The following is a 14,015-nucleotide window of genomic DNA, read 5'->3' as shown; positions in this document are numbered from 1 at the left end:
GTTTCCTCCTAGATTTTACTTGTTAAAAAACAAACATTTTATTGGGGGCTCTTAAACAGCTCTTATCACAATCCATACATCCATCCATGTGTCAAGCACATTTGTACATATGTTGCCTGTGGGATATAAAAGACTGCTCCCCAGCTTGTCATCCCCCCCCCCAATATGTTTCAGAACTAGGACACACTACTTGCAACATATGGTAAATGATTGTCAAGTTATCTCCCTGAAGGCATTCAGCCATCCAGAGCATCAGACTGCTGTCTGGTCCGCTGTAGGTGGGGCTCACACCCTATTGATAGGATAGAGATGGTTTCCCTGGGGAGCTTAGAACAGGTCAAACCTGCTCAGTGACATCCAAAGTTAGACTGCTGGCCTGAATCTAGGATCCGCCCATCTTGTCACATGCGTGCCCCCAATCCCTCCCCTTTCTATTGCTTATATATCCCTAGATTGCCCCCTCTCCCATTACTGTATTACCATAGTACAACCCCTTCTTGTGACATATGTCTTTACCTATAATCTGGGAACTTGCACTCCCCCAAAGATATATATAAGCCTTGGCTTCAACAAATGTAAAAATGTGCTTGACACAATGGATGTATGGATGGATGGTGATAAGAGTTGTACGAGCCCCCAATAAAATGATTTATTTTTTAAAAAGCCTTGGCTAAATATAAATCACTCACTGTCTCCTGCCTGCTCCTCCTCCCACATCCCCACGTGGACCACCAAGCAGGGCTGAGGTGAGCATGCTACCATGAGATGTATCTGACTCCTTTATCTTACTCTCTCTTCTGTCTCTCTTACTCTCTATGACTTTACTGAAATCTTTATATATTATAGCTGTACATTTGTGCCTGTCAGACATGTGATGATTTGTTAGGGGTTGGCTACCCTGACAATTGCCATCATCATTTTCAAAACGTTTTCTTTCTAATTGAGCTCCTGGTACCAGCTCATTTCCCCCACTCTCACACCTTCCCTCCCTCCCTCATGAACCCTTGATAATTTATAATTTTTTTTCATGTCTTACACTGACCATTGTCTCCTTTACCCACTTTTCTGTTGTCCATCCCCCTGAAAGGGGGTTATATGTCAATCATTGTGATCATTTCCCCCACCCTCCCCCCACCTCCTGGTATCATTACTTTAATTATTGGTACTGAGGGGTTTATCTGCCCTGGATTCTCTGTGTTGCAAGCTTTTAGCTGTACCAGTGTACTTGCTCTGATATAGCCAGATTTGTAAAATTGGGGTCATGATAGTAGGATGGGAGGAAGCATTAAAGAATTACAGAACTAGAGGAAAGTTGTGTGTTTCATTCTCCCCCGCATTCACATGATTTTTTGTTTTGGGTCTTTGATGCCTGATACCTGATCCCATTGACACCTCATGATCGCACAGGCTGCTGTGTTTTGTCCATGTGGGCTTTGTTGCACCTCATCTAGATGACTGCTTGTTTATCTTCAAGCCTTTAAGACCCCAGATGCTAAATCTTTTGATAGCTGGGCATCCTCAGCTTTCTTCACCACATTTGCTTATGCACCTAATTGTCGCCTCCTAGTTCTTTCCTCTGTTTCATTTTACTATCCTCTTGTCCCACTATCATGTTTGACCTTCATTCGGGCTTCAGTAATTCCTCTCGGCTACATTGCACTTGATCAAGTCCCACCAGGCATCCTATGCCCTCCTCACCATCGATTTTAGATCACTTGTTGTTCCCTTGTCCCTGGGTTTGTTAGAACCCCCTCCTTTCTTCCTACCCCCCCTCCTGTGTCCCCCTGAACCATTGGTCCTGTTGCTTTCTCCTCCAGATTGTTTATCCTGCCTATCTTATTTAGACAGACATGCAAAAACAACAATAAGCACAAAACAAAACAAAAAAGTCAACCAAAAAAAAGAAAAACCAATAATAGTTCCAGGTCTTTTTGTTGACCTTTGTGAGTGTTTTCCAGGCCAGCCTGATGGGGTGCCCTGCCCTGTCCCCAAAGTCTATTTTTAGTATTTCCTGGGGCCTTCTTTGCTTTGCTCCCCTTGCAGCTCTGTTGCAACCCGTAGTGTTTCACCCCAGTGTGATGGGGTCAGATCAGGCACAATTCCCACACTGTCTGCAGTGTTGTCCCCTGTAGTGCTATGGGTCAATGAGGGATGTCCTGTCTCATGGTGAGGCTGGCCGTATGGTTGTCTCTGTGCATTGGCTGCTCTGAGCAGGAATATCGTCCTTGGGGCTTGGTGGGCCAGGATGTGTTCCACTCTCTCTCCTTCCCTCTTCATTTGCTCCCGTGTGCTCTGATCAGACGTGCCACCCCTCTCACTGAGCTGTACCTTCATTGCTGTCCTCTGAAGTATATTCTTCTGCAGGGGGAGGGGGGCGGGGGGGAAGTGTCCACGTAGCTGGGATTGGGACCAGTTGCACCTGTTTTAATGTCACATCCAGGAATCCATTTTTTTTTTAAAAAAAGCAAAACCATCTTGAAGCTCTACCTTTATGTTGTTTTCTAAGAATTTTATGACTTTATTTTTTTATATTTAGTTTATCCATTTTTAGTTCATTTTCTCATACAGTGTGAGATGTGGTTCTAGCTTCATTCTTTTGCAGAAAGGAATCCAGTTTTCCCAGCACCACTTATTAAGGATACTATTATTACCTTGCTGAATGGATTTAGCACCCTTGTTGAAAGTCGTCCACCATAAGTGTATGGGTTTATTTCTGTACTCTCAGTTCAGTGGTCTATATGAGGGGGTACCCTCCCCTCAAAATGGATTTTTCTCCAAAAGCTATGTATTTAATTTTTTAAAAAAACCTTATCAGCTTCAAAATATTCTCCATTACACTTAATACATTTGTCAAGTCTGCTATTCACCTCCTTTGTTTTTTTTCTTCACCTCTTCTACATTGTCAAATTGCTGTACTTTCATGTCCCTCTTCATTTGTGGAAACAAAAAATTGCAGGGAGTGAGGTCAGGTGATTAAAGTGCATGGGCAAGAGACGTATGCTGGTTTTTGCCAAAAACTGGTGCACTGACACGGCTGCGTGAGCAGCTGCATCGTCATGGTGGCAGAACCAGTGTCCCGTCTGCCACAATCAGGCCTTTTTGTCACACACTGTTATGGAATCTTTTCATACCTCTTAATAGAGAGCTTGATCAACAGTCTGACCTTGTGGAACGAACTCCATATGCACTATGAGTCGACATTTTAGTCCATTTGAGAATTTGGCAGATGTCCAGAATGAGGAGTGTCATCAATCTACATTTCTCCTTTTATGAAAGGAGAAAACCACTCGTACACTTGACTTTTTCCCATAGCGCTGTCCTTGTAAGCTCTGTTCAACATCACAACAGTTTCTGTGGCATTTTTGTGGCATCTTTCCAGATCAGGAAACAAAATTTCACAGCCACATACTGTTCTCTTAAATCAGACATCACAAAAAATGAGGTTTGAGTGAAACTGCTTTTACAAAAAAAACTGTGACCAGAGAACCTTCCCAGGCGACACCAGTAGGTGCACTAACTCAGAGTGAGTTGCTTGATGCTTGCCTAGCAGGAACAATGTGTACTACAAAAACTCCACCCAGTGAACCTTTAGTCTGTTGTTTTTTTTGGTGGGGTGGGATACTCCTTCAGATGTTTATTGAAAGTGATATATTGAAGTCTCTACCTATGTAGGATGCTGTCTCTTCATTCAGTTCTGTCAGTGTTTGCTTCATATTTTAGAACTCTGCTATTTTATAAAGCATAATTTTGTATGTGTTATACATATATACATATTTATATATTTATCTGTATCCATATTTAGATCTAGATTTATATAGCGATCTAGATCTGGACCTACACTAGACATTATGCTGGTACTAGACTAATTTTATTACTGCTTATTATTTTCTTTTTATTACTGTTTACTAGAAACAGATAATTCTACAAAAGCTTGTCTTAAAATGAACAACCATCTTAAGTGAGATGACAGTTAAGTCCACACGGAAGAAGCACATCAGCCTTTGTGATCCAAGGATTGTAAATAATAAACTCCAGGACCACTGGAGGGGATGGTATCAGAGGTTACATTCAGAGTACCCAGTTTGCAGAAGGCCATGGATGAAAATCTTTGCAGGGTCCATGTAGATGAAGCCTCCAGTAAATCCCTCTGATCATTGACCAGGGATGTGAAGGCTTGCTTTCAGACAGAGCACTTTGGAAGGTGGACTAGTGTTGATGTAGTTAGGTTAAAATTCACGACCTTATCATTTGTTCTCCCTTTGGACCTATTTTAAATTTGTTCTAGTTTTTATTTTTGTCTGTTATTTTTTCAACTGAGGTTTTTCTCCGATTTGTTATTGTTGTTGAGCTTTTTGGTTTTTGGCCTTTTGTTTTGTTTTGTGTATTTCTCTTTATATGACACCAGGATAGGTAAATCTGTAGGGACAGTAAGTGGATTAAGAGTTTCTTGAGGCTGTCGTAGGGCAGCTTGGGAGATAGGGAGCTAGTAACAATGAGTATAAGAAAGAAGAAAATGTTCTAAAATTTATTGTGGTAATGATTACATAACTAATATATTTAAGCTATTATTGTATGATATATGAATTATATACCAAGAACTATTAAAAATTTTAAAAATAATTACCAAGCCCTTTATTTTATTTTTTTTATTTATTTTTCAATTAGCAATAATTGCGCCTCGGGTAAACTTCACTGGCTACGCTATTGCCACTGCGCAAAGCTGCCCTTTATTTTTCATTTTCATCAGGTGTGAGGTGAGAGCTTGTAAGTACCACCACCTTCCTGTCATCATGAGTTCATTGGATCTAAAAACTGAAGTTTTTATTCTACTGCCATCCTTTGATTATCGCTTTATTCTATGTGTGCTGCATAGTTAAGTTAATGTATTTGGACAGTGCAAAGAATAGACTATTCCTATAGCTTCTGAACAGCAGAGGAGAAAAAAGAATAAAAATTTGCTTCTAGTTTCAATTTGCTTTTTATTTTTAAAACTAAATCTACCAGCCCAACAGAAGGCAGAGAATACTGAGAGAATAAGGAAAGAAAAAGGAGATTATTTTTAAAATGTGCTAGAAATATATCTAAACATATCCTTAATCACAGTAAATACAATTGTCCAGCTTCTTCTGTTATATCGGAAATCTGAGATACACTTAAAATAAAATTTCACAAAATGATTGACGGTAAAGGAAGAGACAAAAATTAAGCCATGTTACATAGAAGAAAATTGATATATTTATATTCAATAAAATAGCATTTAAGATCAAAAGAATTAATAAAGATAAAGTGAAACACTACATAAACAAAACAATTTGCCAGTACATGTTAACATTTCAAATGAATGTTTTTGGAAAAGCCTAACAGAGATACAAGGAGACATCCAATTTGTGCTTATCATGAGAGACTTTAACATATCTTTACTTGTAATTGAAAGATAGCAGCCATCAGCTAGTAAGGATATACACAGTTAAACAAAATCAGTAAAACTAATGTCATAAAAGTATACAAAACCCCACACCAAACAAATACAAAGCTATTCTATATTTCATTTGTACCATTCATAAAAATTGACCACTTGTAAGTCACAAGCCTTGTTCCATGATCACAATGTAATTAAAATAAGCTGTAAATAATGTACTTTCAAAAACTCATATATTAAAGGAGAAAATTTTAATAGGATGCCAGTGGAAATACTATGTATGAAAAGTAGTATAAAGTAAAGCGGTATAAAGAACAACCAGTTATCCAGATTTGGGATCGCTGGTTCTGTTTTAGGTTGTATCCTTATCTTTACAATCTGAGAGTTTCCTTGATCGTTTACTATTTTAAGCAGTTCGTTTTCTATCAGGCGGATTGTGCATTTTATTCTAGTATTGCACTTTGAAACACTTACTGCATTTGCAAATTTTATTATATTCTTATTTCACTTGAACACTTTCAAGAAGGAATTATTTTTTGCTTTGAATTTTGTGTTAAAACCATGTGTTTGCAAGAATGGAAGTCATTTTGAATAAAATATTAGAAAGATTTAAAATTGATACAGATTTTCTTTTTTACAAATCATTTTATTGGGGGCCCTCACGGCGCTTAGAACAATCCATCCATCCATTGTGTCGAGCACATCAAGCACATAATGTTGCCATCATCATTTTCAAAACATTTTCTTTCTACTTGAGCCCTTGGTATCAGCTCCTCATTTTTCCCCCTCCCTCTCCCACCCTCCCACCTTTGAACCCTTGATAAATTTTTTTTTAACCTTACACCAGCGCTGTCTTCCTTTCCCAATGGTTTCTATCATTTGCCCCCTCCAGGGGGCAGTTGGTTACACATGGATCCTTGTGATCAGTGCTACCTTTCTCCCTCCACTTTCCCCTTCCCCTCCTGATCCTGGGACTCCCATTATTGTTCCTGAGGGTTGATCTGTCCTGGATTCCGTGTGCTGAGAGCTCTTATTTGTACCAAAGTACTACTCCCGTCTAGCACGATTTGTAAAGTAGAACTGGGGTCATGATAGTGCGGGGGGAGGGGGGATGGCACGGTTGGGGAAGCATTAAAGAGCTAGAGGAATGTTGTGTGTTTCCTTGGTGCTATACTGCACCCTGGCTGGCTCATCCCTCCTTGTGACCCTTCTGTCAGGGGATATACAATTGTCTACAGATGGGCTTTGGGTCCTCATTCTGACTCCCTTCTTTCGCATCAAATTGGTTATTTGTTTTGGGGCTTCTGATGCCTAATACCTGATCCCAGTGACATCTCGTGATCACACAGGTTGGTGCGCTTCTGCCATATGGGCTTTGTTGCTTCCCTGCTAGATGGCTGTTTGTTTAACTTCAAGCTTTTAAGGCCCCAGACATTATATCTTCTTAAAGCTGGGCACCATCAGCTTTCTTCACCACATTCTGCACACATTTTGTCTTCAGTGATCATGTTGGGTAGGTGAGCTTCACAGAATGACAAGTTATTAGAACAAAGTGTTCTTGTATTGAGGGAGGACTCAAGTAGAGGCCCAATGTCCATCTGCTACCTTACTACTTAATATATAAATATATGTACATAGACCTATATCCCTATCATTATATATTCATCTATTTACATATGTACATGCCTATATTTGTACCTCTATTCATATATTTGCATATGTACATGCCTATGTTTATACCTCTATAAATGTCTTTTGCCTCCTAGTTCTTCTCTATTTCCTTTTACTTTCCTCCTGTCCCACTGTCATGCTCGACCTTCATTTGGCTCTCAGTAATTCCTCTCGGTTACACTGCACCTGATCAAACCCCATTTGATCTACACCTTCCTCGCCATTGACTTTAGATCTCTTGTTGTTCCCTAATCCTTGGGTTTGTTGGTTACCCCCTCCCTTTCCCGCTCTCCCTCTTGCCTGCCCACCCCAGCCCCAACCATTGGTCCTGTTGTTTTCTCCTCAGGATTGTTTATCTTGCCTATCTTATATAAACAGACATAAAAAAGAAGAAGAAGAAAGGGGGAGACTATAAATAGTTCCAGGTCTGTCTGCTGACGCTTTTTTAAAAAAATGTATTATTAGGAGCTCATACAACTGTTATTACAATCCATACATACATCAATTGTGTAAAGCACATCTGTATATTCACTGCCCTCATCATTTTCAAAGCATTTGCTCTCCACTTAAGCCCTTTGCATCAGGTCCTCTTTTTATTCCCCTCCCTCCCCACTCTCCACTCCCTCATGAGACCTTGATAATTTATAAAGTATGATTTTGTCATATCTTGTCCTGTCCGATGTCTCCCTTCCTCTTTTCTGTTGTCCGTCCCCCAGGGCTGCTGACCCTTATGAATGTTTTCTAATCAGGTCTGGTGAGGTGCCAAGACTTGCCCTCTGAGTCTGAAGTCTATTTCTGGGGTTCCTCAGGGACTTCGTTGCTTTGGTCCCCTTACTGCTCTGTTGCACTCTCTTAATTTTTCGCCCAGTTGGGGTGGGGATAGGGGGTGGGAGGGGAGTGTCAGATCAGGCACAGTTCCCACACTGTGTCTCCAGTGCTGTCTCCTGCAGCACTGTGGGTCAGTGAGGGGATGATCCAGATTTTTATACAATTATTGGGATGCACTTGTCCCATTGGATTTCTAGAGCTGGGAGTGGTGGGGGTGAAGCTCATTTCTTCTGATTCACACAGGCCCTGGCCAGTTGGCAGCACGCACTAAACGTAGGATAGCTTCCTACCAAACCGCAGAGGTGGGAAATGCAAGCAGGCCCTATTTATCCTATGGGTCACAAATGGTTAAATGTCATTCAGCCTGCAACTGCATTTCTACTTTTATCAGTTTGTTTTCTTATCGCCGTTTATCTTTTCTTTCACGTCTGTTTTCCTGTGTGTCGAGGCAGGCACTGTTGAAATGTATGCCTGCTTCCTGCTATGTGTCAAGGGTAGGTTCCTCTGCCTTTGGAGCACTACTTTCTCCCTTTTTGTCCTACGTGTGACAACATGTCTTCCTAGCTATTTCTTTCCATCTGTCATTTCTGTCGCTCTCAGTGTATTAGATTTTGTTGTCAGATTCCCCCCATGGTTTCAATATGATTGCTTCAGCTTCAAATGTCCCATATTGTACTGTCATCAAATGTCCCACTGTGGACTATTCCCTTTTTATGGAATTATAAAGAGTTTGAGCCAGAGCTAGCATATGTTCCTTTTCGCTCTGTGCTAGTCCGGGTAGACTAGAGAAACAAATTCAGACACTCATCTGTGTATAAGAAAGAGCTTTATATAAAAGAGTACTTGTATATTGAGAAAACATCCCAGCCCAGTCCAGATCAAGTTCATAAATCCAATATTAGCCCATATGTCCTATACTAGTTTGTAAAATCCTCTTTGAACTCACGTGTCACATGCAATGATGCTGAGTGCAGGAAGATCACAGGCCAATGGGTAGAAAGGCTTGTGGATCCAGTGATAGTGGAAACATCTCCACGCTGGTGTAGGTCTCCACGTGGCTCCTCTAGCTCCAAACTTGGCTGCCATCAGCATAGCTCTATGTGTCTTGTCAACAGAATGGCTTGCAGGGAGAGAGCGTGTATCTGGTCCCCAGTGAGCTATTTATTTCCATGGTGCCTCCAAAAGAGGTCCTCAAGCTGCAACCTGATTGACAGGTTAGACTCTGTCCCTTTGCAAATTGACAGGAGATTATGTAACTGCCACACTCTCTCTTCCCCAGTAAAAGTCTCCTTATTTCTCTTACTGTTCACTTAAATACCATTAGAATGATGCTCTTTCAAACTGGAAGACTTATTTTCAGTGTATGATCCAGGTGCTTGAAGAAAGTAAAGAGAAAATCAAGGTCATCTTTAGAGCTATGAGACCTTTGGTGAATATTTCAGGTTTCCTTAAAATAATTTTATTTTGCCTTGAAAGAAAACAATGCCAGTGCAGTTGACTCCCATTTTACTTGTTGTGTTAGTCTGAGTTGCTTAGAGAAGCAAATCCATGGACACGTGGATAAGAAAGAGATTTATGTACAAGAGCAATTGAACATTGAGAAAACATCCCAGCCTAGTCCAGATCAAGTCCATAAGTCCCATATTAGCCCACATGTCCAATACCAATCTATAAAGTCCTCTTCAGACTCACGAAATACATGCAATGACATTGGATGTAGAAGATCACAGACCAGTGGATAGAAAGTCTTTGGATCCAGTGCCATTGGAAACGTCTCAGTGGCATTGGAAGCCATCTGCGTGGCTTCTCCAGCTTCAGAGGTCTGGTTGCATCAGGGTAGGTCCATGTCCCTTCTCCAACTTAAGAGCACCAGAGTAGTTCCGTGCACGTGTCTTGTCAGCTGCAGTGTCTCCCAGGGAGTGGCAGAGAGAAGTGTCTCCCGCCTCCAAGGAAGAAGTTCCGGATTTCCCAGAGTTCTCAGGAGAAGGGCATGCCCACACAGAAGCCTCATTGGCTATGATCTGATTGACAAGCTAGACTCCACCCCTTTTCTCTTAATCCTCAAATGACAAATGATTATATCTACCACATTTTATAGATTTTCTCTCAAACTTACACTCATTTTTAACTGTGAGAAGAAAATATTACGGCATCTTTTAATGTTTTCTCTTTTTTCTCCACTTATTTTAATATCTCTTTGCCTTTAACACATACAAACTTAACTGATGGTGTCCAAAGTTCTTTCTGAACTAGTGATTTCTCTACTTATATGGATAAAACCAAAAGCCAAAGCAGTTGCCATCAGGTCAATGTAGACTCAGTGACAAACTCTTTTATTTTGAGAAATTTTTATTTACTATTTTCACTGATGAAGGAACCCTGGTGGCTTAGTGTGTTGGGCTGCAGGTAAGCACTTTAATATCACCAGTCCTTCCTCAGGAAAAAGACAGGGCTTTCTCCTCCAGTAAAGAAGTAGAGGCCTTAGACCAGAAGCTGCGGCCTTACTTCTCTTTCCCATCTTGCAAGATGGCGGGTTAGAAGGCTGAGAAGAAACCAGACAACAAGGAGCAGAAGCCCGAGGTCCAGAAAGCAGACGACAGAGGCCAAGTTAAGTCTCAGGGGCCAAAGCCCAAGAAGGGGAAGGCCCACTGCAGCGGAAACCCAGTCCTAATCAGAGGAATGGGCCGGTATTCCCGCTCCGCCATGTATTCCCGCAAGGCCATGTGCAAGAGGAAGCACTCGGTGGCCAAGTCCAGGATTGAGAAGAAGGAGGAGAAGGTGCTGCCTACTGTCACAGAGCCAGTCGGTGGGGACAGGAATGGCGGGACCCGAGTGGTGAAGCTGTGCAAAATGCCTAGGTATCACCCTGCGGAGGACGTGCTGCTGAGCCACGGCCAGAAGCCCTGAGCCAGCATGTCAGGAGAGGGCGCGCCAGCACCACCCCAGGGCCCATGCTGATCGTCCTCACAGGGGCCACCGAGGCAAGGGAGTGGTCTTCCTGAAGCAGCTGGGCAGCGGCTTGCTGCTTGTGACTGGACCTCTCTCTCAATCGAGTTCCTCTGCGCAGAACACACCAGGAATTTGTCATCGCCACCTCCACCACAGTTGATATCAGTGGTGTGAAAATCCCCAAGCATCTCACAGACACCTACTTCAAGAAGAAGCAGCTACGGGAGAACTTTGACACCGAGAAAGAGAAATACGAGCTAACAGATCAAGGATCAGCGCGAGGCTGAGCAGAAAGCCGTAGACTCCCAAGTTTGGGGGAAAATCAACGCTGTTCCCCAGCTCCAAGGCTACTTGTGTGGTACCTTCACACTCACAAATGGATTTATCCTCTCAAATTGGTGTTCTAGATTCTTGCAATAAACCTAATTAAATAACTCAAAAGTTTTTTAAAAATTGTTGTCTCAGAAATTCGCAGTGACAGTTCTTCCTTGCCCTATAATGTTGTTATGAGTCAGCATTGACTCGATGGCTTGTTTTTTATTTTCCCTGATTACGGTACCTATTTTAGGTCTAGGAATCCTGGTGGCAAATGATTAAAAGCCCAACGTGTAGTGGTTACATGTTGGGCTGCTATACCTAAGATCAGCAGTTTGAAACCACCAGCCACTCTGAGGGAGAAAGATGAGGCTTTCTACTCCTGTAAAGAGTTACAGTCTTGGAAACCCACAGGGGCAGCTCTACCCTGACATCTAGGGTCACTATGAGTCAAATTTACTTGATAGCTGTGAGATACAAACTTAGCAGTGACAATACAAAATTCCTTGTATTGTTTAGTCATGTGTGTGACTCTCTAATGAATAGGAATATTGTTTCTTTATTTATCTTATAGAAATTGTTTCAGTAATTCATTAACATAGTCATTTTGCTGATGCTTTGAGTATGAATTTGCTTCATAAGAACCAAAAAAAACCCTCACTGCGATCAAGTATATTCTGACTCAGTGATCCTATTGGGAACCTCTGTGGGTTTCTAAGACTCAAAATCTTTACGGGAATAGCAAACTTCATCTTTCTTTTTTGGAGTAGTAGATGGTGGTTTCAAACTACTGACCTTATGGTTAGTAGCCCAACTTTTGACCTACTATGCCATCAAGGGACATTGGAGAAACTCACTCAGCTCACTGCCATAGAGTCACTGCTTGACCCCCTGTGAATTTCCAAGCCTTCTAGCTGTTTATGGGAGCAGAAAGCCCCATCTTTCTCCCACGGAGCTACTGATGGTTTTGAACTTCTGACCATATAGGTCACAGCCCAATGCTAACTGCTACACCATCATAAAAGGAGTCCCTATAAAATCTAATTTGCTCCTTTTTCTCCCCCTCTGATTTTATAGACTAAAAGTAGTCAACCCACAGGATTTCCAATCAAACACCAGCAAGAAGTGAAGATCTATTTTCCCATCAAGCTCACACCCCACTTTCTGGCATTTCCTCATCATCCTATGGGAATGGTATATCATTACCAAGTACAGGTATGGCAGCTTACAATATGAGAACTCACAAAGAGTTTCCCTGATAGCCCAATTTATTATCATTTGTTTTGTGCTCAATTTTATTTCTTCTGAATCTTAATAAGAAAGCTCAAAAAAAGAAAGCTCTGGTTTAAATAAAACAAAATGATGGTCTTAAAAATTGTTATCCTTAACATGACTTGATTTACCTTGTCTCTCTCTCATATCTTTTCCTTGTGAGTTCTGAAAACTTTTCTTAAATTTCCTTTTATTTTTGTTGACTGATATTTTAACATTATAAGACACCTGCATTGCCTCACCTTCCCTTAGTATTGTCGCTGCCATTTTAGTTAGTGTACTTCATGTACTGCATAGCTTCCTAATGTGTCCAGAGAGATTTCTTAGTTGGATTATCTCCTAAACTTCATTTTACCAGCCACATCTTCCTTTTCCACTTAAATTTTAATTTTTCTGCCTGTAATAAGTAAATGTAAAGCTGTGTGTTTTTTGCACAGGTAGAGGGTGGTAGCGGCAACTTCACCTGGACATCTTCTAATGAAAGCGTGGCCATGGTAACCACTAAAGGAGTCGTAACTGCTGGTCGCGTCAGGGGCAGCAGCACTGTCTTCGCCAGGGATGTACAAAATCCCTTTCGATATGGAGAAATTAAGGTAACTGACTCTCCCACAAACTTCTCTTCACCTCTGAAACTCTGCCATCTATATATAAGAACAGTGTTATCGTTTAAAAGAATTTTTTACCCAAACCAGCTAGTTAAAAATGATGCTCAAATTCGATCTGGAAGTACCTTTTCCCTAATTATTCCTGGAGCTGGGCTGCCTACTGCTTCCCTCAATAGAGCACTAGTTATCTGAAATTGACGGGCGGCGACTGCACAACTCCTTTGAACAGACTGAAACTGCACAAAGTGTATGTGAATAAAATAGGTCCAAAAAAGTTGATGATCCGAACTGTAAACTCGCACCTAATTTACAATTTAAATTTTCTATTAAAAAATTCAGTTATTTAACTTCTGTGTTTGTTTCTTCATCTCTCAGACAGGGGTTATTAGCTTTAAACAATATCATCAGTCAGAAACCCCAAACAAAAGAAAGTGTATTGCTGAGAACAAAGGTGGTCGGAGCAGAAACCCCAAACCCATCTGCAGGCAGTAGGACATCCCCTCACAGAAGGGTCACAGGAAGGGATGCATGCGCCAACCAGGGCGCAGCATAGCACCGATGAAACACACTGCTCTTTGAGTTTCCTCACCCCCACCATCATGACCCGCCCTGCCTTTCAGTTCAGGCTAGACCGGAGCATGTGCACTGGTACACGGAATCCAGGCCAGGTAAACGCCTCCGGAAGCAGGAAGAAGCGGCACTGGCACTGTAGAGCTGGCTGCCAGCCTCGCACCTGGAGATGGACCACCTGCCGAGATGAGTGAAGTGAAGTCCAATCTTTGCTGCTGTCGGGGCAGGTGCAGAGCCCTGGGCGAGAGCCGTAGTTTGTCCCTGGACAGCCCTCCTGAAGCCTCCCCGCAGGGCTCCGTGACCACGGAGCCACTGGAGAAAGAGCGGCCCGTGGACCCCAAGAAGCAGCTGTGCCCCGACGCCACCGTGGACAAGAGCCGCCACGG

The 14,015-nt window shown here is 41.9% G+C and overlaps 1 protein-coding gene and 2 pseudogenes across 1 annotated transcript in view; 2 read left to right on the top strand and 1 right to left on the bottom strand.

Moving 5' to 3' along the window:
- Positions 1–14,015, top strand: part of NUP210L (nucleoporin 210 like) — a 111,147-nt gene that overhangs the window by 30,690 nt on the left and 66,442 nt on the right. Inside the window, exons 11-12 of the mRNA XM_075540749.1 lie at positions 12,260–12,397; positions 12,892–13,047. Of these exons, the coding sequence (XP_075396864.1) occupies positions 12,260–12,397; positions 12,892–13,047 (294 nt within the window). The remainder of the gene's footprint in view (positions 1–12,259; positions 12,398–12,891; positions 13,048–14,015) is intronic.
- LOC142438112 (U4 spliceosomal RNA) lies at positions 4,590–4,722 on the bottom strand (annotated as a pseudogene).
- On the top strand, positions 10,445–11,274 carry LOC142437091 (large ribosomal subunit protein eL6 pseudogene; annotated as a pseudogene).

This window comes from Tenrec ecaudatus, chromosome 1 (genome assembly GCF_050624435.1).
Source record: "Tenrec ecaudatus isolate mTenEca1 chromosome 1, mTenEca1.hap1, whole genome shotgun sequence".
NCBI classification, from domain to species: Eukaryota; Metazoa; Chordata; class Mammalia; order Afrosoricida; family Tenrecidae; genus Tenrec; species Tenrec ecaudatus.
This window is presented reverse-complemented; position numbering and strand designations above follow the sequence as displayed.